Source organism: Mustela nigripes, chromosome 15, assembly GCF_022355385.1.
Source record: "Mustela nigripes isolate SB6536 chromosome 15, MUSNIG.SB6536, whole genome shotgun sequence".
Taxonomy (NCBI): Eukaryota; Metazoa; Chordata; class Mammalia; order Carnivora; family Mustelidae; genus Mustela; species Mustela nigripes.
In genome coordinates this window covers 32,160,122-32,170,472 of record NC_081571.1, presented here as the reverse complement: position 1 = coordinate 32,170,472, position 10,351 = coordinate 32,160,122, and the positions used below count along the sequence as shown (strand labels likewise).

The 10,351-nt window shown below is 42.0% G+C and overlaps 1 protein-coding gene and 1 pseudogene across 1 annotated transcript; both read right to left on the bottom strand.

Annotated features, from left to right (window-relative positions):
• Positions 1–1,496: 1,496 nt before the first annotated feature.
• Positions 1,497–4,732, bottom strand: KBTBD7 (kelch repeat and BTB domain containing 7). The gene has a single exon (XM_059377771.1). It carries the CDS (start codon positions 4,422–4,424, stop codon positions 2,385–2,387), a length of 2,040 nt encoding a protein of 679 aa, XP_059233754.1. The 5' UTR covers positions 4,425–4,732; the 3' UTR covers positions 1,497–2,384.
• On the bottom strand, positions 4,557–10,311 carry LOC132002652 (mortality factor 4-like protein 1; annotated as a pseudogene).
• Positions 10,312–10,351: the final 40 nt, after the last annotated feature.

Genomic DNA, 10,351 nt, shown 5'->3' with positions numbered 1-10,351 from the left:
AGGCTTTAACCCACTGAGCCACCCAAGTGGGTTAAAGCCTCTGCCTTCGGCTCAGGTCATGATCCCAGGGTCCTGGGATCAAGCCCCGCATCGGGCTCTCTGCTCAGTGGAGAGCCTGCTTCCTCCTCTCTCTCTCTGCCTGCCTCTCTGCCTACTTGTGATCTGTATGTCAAAAAAAAAAAAAAAAAAAAGACAAATTGTAGAATTTGTCTTTTATCAATCAGTTGCAGACTTCAATTCTGCAAATGGATAATCTGGTTGAGATCAGCACTATCCTATTTCGACCTTACAAAACCAAAAGCTATCACTAAGTTAAGACCAGTGCTTTTAACATCCCTGATATCAAATGGAATGAAAGTTAGCCTTAGGCCACTAAAGAATGTTTGCTGCTTTGAGGGAACACATTTTTTTTTTTTTTTTTGAGGGCACACTTTCTTAAGAACACATTACTAGAGCAAGAGTCTTATTTCACTAGAAATAGCGTCAAACAGGAATGTCCTATGGACTCTTCTGATGCCCAATCAAAATGGCCAAGAAAACATTTGTGTGCCTGGTTTTTTATTTTTTTTTTATTTTTTTATTTTTTTTTTTAATCCTTTTCTCTCTCCCTCTTTTTTATTCAGAATTCGGGTCCCTACCCCAGGCATGCTCCTCGGTACTCTGATGCGGTGTAAGAAATGTTAGCATTCGGTCACTACAGAATAAACACATAAGAGGAATTAACATATTGAAAAAAGAGGCAAAAGGAGGATTCTAAGTCTGTATAGAAAAATTTATAGACTATAGGCGTCTGTGTATGTACACCATCTATCATGGATATGTGTTGTGACAGTCATATGTATTAACAGACCCTCAAAAGGTAAGCACTTCTATCTCTCTGTATTTAAAAGTATCAATTTTGTGTGATTTAGTTTATAGTTCTGGACTTACCCTTATTTTATGGTGACACAAAAACAAACAAAAAGACAAAAAACAAAGACTGGAGCATGGTTCACAGAGAAACACAGAACAGATACAAATACCCTAATAAAATAACCACGTACACCATTGCTAGGGAAACATTTTAGATGAAATATACTTTCACTATCAGCCCCAAATGCCATCACCCACTTACGTTCTTTAACTGTCAACTTTTAATAGAAAAATAACTTTGTGATGATAATCATATACAGTGACTTACAAAACTTGACAGAACATTTTGATGCTACACAAAACAGTTCCATACACAGCTTTGTTTTAAAGTTCTCTGCAGGCACTTGATCTCATGGTTGATAGATGCAGTAGCTACTGATCTCCATAAAACACCCTTTTAGCTTAAATGTATTTTCAAAACCAGTATTACTTCACAAAAACAGTAAAGAATAAATCACTTCCTGCTGAAGAATCCTCTAAGATGAACACCAAAACTATACAGCCAAGATATTTTAGGAAAGCATATAAACTTTTTAAAACTACGCATGACGAACAGATAAAAATTTACATTACTCAATCATATGTCCAGTGAAAAAAAGGATTGTTTATTTGATTGAATGAAGCATGTATCAGATATAGATGAAATATATGATCTTACAAAGCAAGTTACCTCTTTTTTTGGTTTAGAAGGGTGTTTAAATAATTGGTTATTCTACTAGATTGGATGTTTTTTAAAATAGAAAAATGGTCATTTAGCAACCGTACATTATATTCCAAAATTAAAAGTGAAATTTCTTTGAAAGCAGTGGAATCCTGATTTTTTTTTTTTTTTTTTTTTTTTTTTTTTTACTTTCTGTGAGCTCTTAAGACCATTCTGCACATTATCAAAATGAAATCCCATTTTATAACATATATCCAAATTTTTTTCTTTGCAGAAGGGGAGAAAACCAAACCAAATTTAACTATACTAAATTATAATACTAAAAACTGGCTAGTTCAAAATTTGGGAAATCTACTACTTTCATTATTCTGAAGGAAAATATAAACCTTCAAAGCCCTACCAACAACTTCTAGTCCAATGTTTTACTTATCAAAATTAAAAAGTTAAATTCGTGGCACTAAATAGAATTAAAAAGTTAACAGAAGGCTAAAGTAGAAAATCAAAATATAAAGGGCACAACTAACCAAAACAATCCACTGGTGCAACAAATATTTGAACAATGAAAAAACCACCAAGCATTCTAATCAATTAGAATAGTTCATATTTGCATATTTTAATCTCAACTTTTAGCACAGTAAATTATCATATAGGTTGATTTCATGGACTGTTTAAATTCTGTAACATTACATTAGTAATTCAAACATGACCCTTTCTAAATCAAATCTGCAGTCCTATTCAAGATTTTTCTTTTCAAGAAATCTTTTTAAGATACATTCCATAGTAGTAGAAACATTTTAGTGCTTCAAAATATTTACAAAGAACCCTGCTGATCCTGTGCATTTCGCTGAGGTGCTACCTGCACCCAGACTTCATCATCAGAAAAAGAACTTGAACTTCCTGACTCTGAGTCCAGTTCACTGAATCCATCTAAGTCCCATTCAGTGCTAGACTCACTTCGAGCATCATCTTCCTCAGTGATGAAACTCTGTCCAGGTTCGAGGCAGGAAGGATAAACACGTGCACAGAGGCAAATAAAGCCAGAGTCAAACTGCAAAAGGCCTAACATGGTACCTATATTAATCCATTGGTCTTCCCTAGTATCATATTCATAAACAGTCACCCGGTTTTTTTTCCACTGAGGGGTGGTGGAAGTGATGAGAAGCAACTTCTGGCCATGATTGACAATCTGATAGTTGTGGGTCTCTGAGTCCAAGGGAATATTACTAATCCGCCTCCATTCTCCCCTGGCTGGGTTATAGACCTTCATGACTGGTATGTCACAGATGCAGTAGATCTCATCATTGAAGACACAGGCTTCCTGAAAGTCACTACGTTTAAGAGAAGCACAGTTCAGCCACGTATTGTGGCTAGGATCATAGTAGAGCATGCGCTTACTGTTCACAGCATAAAGATAGTTCTGAACCACTATTAGTTCAAAGGAATAGAAGGAATGGGGTACAGGAGCCACCAGCGCCCACTGGTTTCTCTGGACACTGTAGCATTCCACTTCCTTCAGTTTGACTCCAGTAATTGGGTCTCGCCCACCCAAGATGTAGATGTAGCCATTGAGGTAGGCCACATCCATGCCCTCCCGGCACAGCAGGCGGTCGGCAAGCTGCTGCCAGCTATTCTGGGCTGGCTTGTACACCCAGAGGTCCTTCCTGGGCTGAGCGGCCAGGTAGATGTCATGGTCTGGAGAGACACAGACAGCTGAGGAGGTGATAGTCTTAGTGTGAGCCAAGCTGGTTAAAGGAGATGGCATTGTGTAAATGTCCCCTGAGTATGGGTCATAGCAGAGAAAGGGATCTCTAGGATGTCCAAAGAAGACCACCATCTCCTTGGCACACATACCCAGTCTCTGGGGGGGATTTTCTGCTGTGGGTACAACAGAGCTGATGCTGTTATCTGGCTTCGGGACCAGAGACTTGCACAACTTGTCACCATAGCGCATCTGCAGGGCCCCTTCAATAAGGTCTAGACAGTACTTCTTCACTATGGGCTTGGTCAGCAGCCCTTCCAAGTAATCCTGATCTTCATCTCTGAAGTGTGTCCAGCGGACACACTTGAAGACCTCCACAGCGCTGGGGCCCCGCTCCTTGGGAGCCGCCTCCAACCACTGCACGGCCACATGACACACAGTCCGCTCACTCTCGATGTCCAGACTATCCAGACGCAGGACAGCCAGCAGCTGGGCCAAGCTCAGATCTGCCAGACTCTCCTCCCTTACTGAACCCATCCGGCTGAGTTGTTTAAAATTGTGGGCTATAAAGGACTGGGCCTGCGATCGCAGCTTGTGATGGTCGAAGGCGTCGGCAAACTTGAGGATAGCAGTGCAGTTGGCCAGGTCAAGGCGGCGGGCTAGGAAGGAGGCACAGGCTTCCCGCACATATTCGAGCTGCAACATGTCAGAGGCCGCATAAAGACGTTGCACGTTGGCCTCACTCAGCGACACGCGACCCGTGTAGCAGTAGTCGACCAGCACCTCGAAGGACTCGGCATCCACATCATGCATGGTCACGTTTGCCTGGTGGCTCTCGTACATGCCGCCGGTGAACATGCTCTTGAAGTAGGGACACGCGGCAGCCAGCACGTTACGGTTGCAGGAAAAAAGGCGGCCGGTGCCAGGCCCGCTGCCAGGCGTCACCACCTCGATGGTCACATCGCATAACAGCCGCGCGTCGTAGAAGGACTTCAGCTGTGCCAGGAGGGCTGCAGAATGAGCCGTGTCCTTCAGCTCCTCCGGGCCCGTGAAAAAAGCCGAAACAGAAGGCTTGGAAATTCTCTTGGGTCGCCTCCCGCCGCGGGGACTGGCCAGGCGGCGAGAGCGCGGAGCTTCTTCCCGGGACTGCATGGTGGCGATGGCGGCGGGGTACGAGGGCGAGAATGGGTGCAAGGACCGGGCTCTGGCTCCTCCTCGCCTTCTTTTCGAAGGCGCTTGATCGCGGCGTCCCTGAATAGACTGCAGGGGCCGCACTTACTCAACTCAGCCCTGAGCCGCGGTGCCGCCTCCCTTTATCGCGTAGACAGTGCCTGACTCACCCTCTTCCAGTTCCGCGCCCTTTCTCCGCCTCAGTTCGTTTACAGGACCCGCTGGACGGAACCAAGAAAGCCGCCACTGCCGCGCTGGCAATACCGGTAGGCGTCCAAGAGAACTACAGCTCCCAGGCTGCCTTTCGCGCCTCGAGGCATGCCGGGGCCCTCCAGACTCAAGGGGATAAGCGGACGGACAGAAGCCGCTGTGCATCTTGGGAGTAGTAGTTTGAGTAATATCGCGAGGTTTCTTGGGGCGAACTGCTTGGCTAACAGAATTTGAAAGCGTTAATTCTCCTGGATTTGTTGGTTTGTAGGATTGGCTTTGAAGTTCCAGGGTAAAATCTCCGTTTTAGTATTCGTTAATTGTGTGGCATCCCTCTGAGAACTTTTCTCTCTGTGAAGTGGGGATAATAATTTTCATGGGATTGTGTGAGAGTGGAATGAGATAAATTGAAGAGGACAGAGGGCGCTTCAATAAATACTTGTTGATTAGAATAATTACATGCTTACACCATGCCTAGAATAGGAAGATTCGACCTTTGTTAGCATATTGGGGGGGGGGGGGATGTTAAAAAAAATGAGATACCCAGAACATGTGAAACCATGAGCAAGTTCTGCAAGAAAACTTTGTTTATAATGTTGCTTCTTTTGAAGGGTTCTGAAGGTTATTACAATATTTTCAATACTAAACGATATCCGTAGGTTCATTAGGATGTCTTAGACAAAGATGAGGTCCCAGAGAACACCATTTATAGGTGGCCTCAAAAAAGCAGATAAGGCGTATTAAACAGGTGGGTCTCAACATCTCACCAAATCAACACTTCCTCTGGGGAGCAAGATTATTTTCATAAACTCTTAATATGAGTGTTTTTTGAGTCATCTAAGACTTCTCATTTGACTTCCTTTCCGCAAATCAGTCAAAGATTATCAAGGAGTTTAAATGGCAGTTTTAAAATATTTAACACAAGGCCTTGTACAAAAGCACAAGATCCTGAAAGCTCTATATTCATGCATGCCGTAATATTTTGAATTGATATAGTTCAATCTGTGCTTTATAAACGTGTTTATGTATGTATTGATCAGTATTCTTAAATGGTCAAAATCAAGTGCTTAGAGACTGGGTTTTGGGTCATCTTTTTCTTTTTTTTAAAGATTTTATTTATTTATTTGACAGACAGAGATCACAAGTAGGCAGAGAGGCAGGCAGAGCGAGAGAGAGGAGGAAGCAGGCTCCCCGCTGAGCAGAGAGCCCGATGCAGGGCTCGATCCCAGAACCCTGGGATCATGACCTGAGCCGAAGGCAGAGGCTTTAACCCACTGAGCCACCCAGGCACCCCTGGGTCATCTTTTTTTAAAAGGAAACTTTTTAAAAAGATTTATTTATTTTTTTGACAGAGATTACAAGTAGGCAGAGAGGCAGGCGGGAGGGGGGGGAGCAGGCTCCCTGCTGAGCAGAGAGCCCAATGTGGGGCTCCATCCGAGGACCCCTGAGATCATGACTTGAGCTGAAGTTAGAGGCTTAACCCACTGAGCCACCCAGGCACCCTGGGGAGCTTTTACCTTAAAAAGCAGTTTCTCTTGCCACTAGTTTGTCACTCATTACCGTAACTTAACAAAATCTTGGTATTACATTGATAGGTGGATAACACATGGCAGGAGAATAACTCAAATTGTTTTGCTCTTTTGTCCTATTAGCTGGAGATCTTCTATTAGAAATAGATCGTGGGCTCCAGTACCTCCTCTGTAGGGCTGTTGGGTATATCCCTTAGATATACTTGAGAGAATTAGGTCATTAGTAACATTGATTGCTTTCTCACCTGCACTAGAAGAGCTGGAGAAAAAGCAATTACAATTTTTTTCATACTGGTAAAATATACAGTAGTTACCATTTTAATTCTTTAAGAGTACATTTCTCTGGCATTAACTACATTCACATTGTTTTGCAAAATCACCACCACCCATCTCCAGAGCTCTTTTCATCTTGCAGAACTGAAGCTTTGTACCCATTTACAGTAACTCTCCTTTCCCCCTTCCCCCAACTCCCTAGTAATAATCACCATTCTATGTTGTCTCCGAATTTGACTACCTTAAGTACTGCATATCAATTCAGCAACTGATTTTTAACTTCCTTATATCTGCCCTTTGTTAGTTGGTTTAGATTATCTTTTTACACAATCCAAAGTATTTAGCAGGACAGTAAACAACATGTGTTGGAGAGGATGTGGAGAAAGGGGAACCCTCTTACACTGTTGGTGGGGATGCAAGTTGGTGCAGCCACTTTGGAAAACAGTGTGGAGATTCCTCAAGAAATTAAAAATAGAGCTTCCCTATGACCCTGCAATTACACTACTGGGTATTTACCCTGAAGATACAGATGTAGTGAAAAAAAGGGCCATCTGTACCCCAATGTTCATAGCAGCAATGGCCACAGTTGCCAAACTGTTGAAAGAACCAAGATGCTCTTCAACAGCTGAATGGATAAGGAAGATGTGGTTCATATACACTATGGAGTATTATGCCTCCATGAGAAAAGATGAATAGTCAACTTTTCTATCAACATGGACGGGACTGGAAGAGATTATGCTGAGTGAAATAAGTCAAGCAGAGTCAATTATTATATGGTTTCACTTATTTGTAGAGCATAAGAAATAACACAGAGGACATGGGGAGAGGGAGAGGAGAAGGGACTTGATGGGAAATTGGAGGGGGAGATGAACCATGAGAGGGGTCTGGGAGGGGCGGGGGTAGGAGGTTGGCTGAGTATGGAGGGCATGTATTGCATGGAGCAGTGGGTGTGGTGCATAAACAATGAATTCTGGTACACTGAAAAGAAATTTAAAAAATTAAAAATTGGGGTGCCTGGGTGGCTCAGTGGGTTCGGCTCGGGTCATGATCCCAGGGTTCTGGGATCGAGCCCCACATTGGGCTCTTTGCTCAGCGGGGAGTCTGCTTCCTCCTCTCTCTCTGCCTGCCTCTCTGCCTACTTGTGATCTCTGTCTGTCAAATAAATAAAGTCTTTAAAAAAAAGAAAAACCGAAGTATTTAGCAGGCACAGTGCCCTAAGGTCCGAAGGAGTGCTGCCACCAAACTTTGTGACGCTGCAAACGTTTAATACCTTCACTGACTGATAAGGTAGCTGGACGCCACAGGCAGCTTTTTAGTACTTCAGATGGGGCTAGTGCAACTGAGGAATTGAATTTAACATTTTAGAAACCCAGCATTGGCATCACTGCAATTCAATGGGAAGAGTAAAGTCTGCTCAACAAATAATGTTGAACAATCAGTTCACAATGTAAAAAAAAAAAAAAAAAAAAAAAGAACTTTGGCCCTGAGCTTATACCACACACAGAAAATTTTAAATGGATCTTAATATTAAACAGAGACATGAAAACTCTGACACCTCTAAAAGAAAATATAGAAGGCTGTTTCTGACTCTGAAGTAGGCAGACATTTTAGGACACATACACAAAAACACTAATCATAAAAAAAAAAAAAGGTAAGATGAACTTCAACAAAATTACAAGCTTTTGCCTATCAGAAGGCAGTGAAAAAATTAAAAAGACAAGCCATAGTCTGATATATATATATATATATATATACATATGTGTGTGTGTATATATACACACACACACATATACATATACACACATATATATAAAATTTTTATTTGTAAGGGTGCCTTGCTGGCTTAGTCAGCAGGGCATGTGACTCTTAATCTTGGGAGTTGTGAGTTCAAGTGTCACAGTCAGTGTGGAGATTACTTAAATAAAACTTTAAAAAGTTTGTGATACATAAACCCCATAGTCAATAAAAACATGAGGAAGCTGCTCCATGTCATTCATCCTCAAATGAATGCAAATTAAATTCATGAGAAAACCCTACATACCCATGAGAATGGCTAAATTTAAAAAGTTCAAAAGTGCTAAATGTTGGTGATGATAGGTAGCCTTTGGAACCTTCACATACTAATAATAGGAATATAATTTGGTATACTCATCTTAGAGAACTGGTAGTTTCTTTGGATGTTAAGTAGTAATTTCTCCTAAGCATTTATTTGCCCAAGGGAAATTTTTTTTTCTTAAGATTTTATCCATTTTTTTGACAGAGAGAGAGACAACGCGAGAGGCAACACAAGCATGGGGAGTGAGAGAGGGAGAAGCAGGCTTCCCGCAGAGCAGGGCTTGAGCCCAGGACCCCCTGGGATCATGACCTGAGCCAAAGGCAGATGCTTAATGACTGAGCCACCCAGGCACCCCTGCCCAAGGGAAATTAAAACATATGTCTACAAAAGACTTATGTAAGAATGTTCATAGTACCTTTATCTGTAACAGTCAAAAACTGGAAATGATCCCCGTGGGCATCAATAGGAGAATGAAAAAAATTATGGTATATTCATACAGTGTAATACTACTTGGAAATAAAAAGATACCTCCTTTGATATATGCCATAATGTGAGGTTTCAAAACTTTTATATTGCTCTAAAGAAGCCAGATATACAGGAGTACACAGTGTATGTGAAGTTCCGAAATAGTGAAAATAAGTTATGGTGAATATAAATCATGTCGGAAGAAAAAAATCTTATTAGAGGCTGCCACTGTTGGAGGAAGGATTTTGGCAGATTGCTGGGTCAACTGGAAAGGAACGCAAGGGAAATTTCAGGCGTGATGCAAATGTCCTCTTTTTGCTTGGGCTGGTGGTTACACGGGGTATGCAGTTGCATTTAATTTACTATAAATTATACCCTCTCTGAGGAGAAGCCACTTCATAATTGGTGGCACTAAATAAAGTTGCAGAATTCTTTGCCAGGAAATTGTGAAGATCCTTCCGTCATTCAGTAAGAATCTTTTTATCTTGAGGCGAATAAGTCAACACTGCTCCAGTTCAGCCAATGTAGCACTCCATGTACGTGGGATAAAGGTGAGGGGACTCAGGGCAATCTTTAAGGAACTGACATACTGGGGTCTTTCAAATTTGTAGCCGAGTAGCTGAGCTCCCAACATTATATTCTGGTTTTTTAAAATTCCTGCCAGAACTTCATTAACAGCATAATCCTTATTTTCTGTGTTTCCTCAAGATTTCTTAGAATTTGCATAATCCTTTACAATGGAATCCATATTCTTCTTCACAGTAATATAGAACTGTTTTTGCCTGGTAATTATGCCTCAGTCATTAATAATCCATGGATTTATTTTTTATTTTTTTTTTATTTTTAAGATTCTTATTTATTTATTTGAGAGAGTGAGAACGAGAGAGATCAGAGGAGGAGAGGGAGAAACAGACTTGCTGTTGAGCATGGAGCCCGATGTGGGGCTTGATCCCAGGGCCCAGAGATCATGACTTGAGCAGGAGGCAGATGTTTAACCTACGGTGCCACCCAGGTGCCCCAACAATCCATGGTTTTAGTTCTTCAGAAATATTTTAACTTCAACTCTGTTCATCAGTGTTTCCAACAGCAGATCTACTCTGGCCCTTTTCTTCTGAGGAGGCTGAGGCATCTCACTGGTACGGCCACCAATTCCATTTCGGGGTGACTTCAACATTCTTATAGATCAGACATCCTCCTTCCTGGGGCAGCCCCTCTAATCTTCCCCTCTGAATGTCACTCCTGATTGACCTTGTGTGTGTGTGTGAGTGTGTGTGTGTGTGTTACTGATTCCTGAAGTTCTGTTTCTGCAGACTGGTTTCCATGCATCTTGAGTACTCGGCTTTCGGGAACCCCTTCGTCCCAACCACTGTAATGTATAT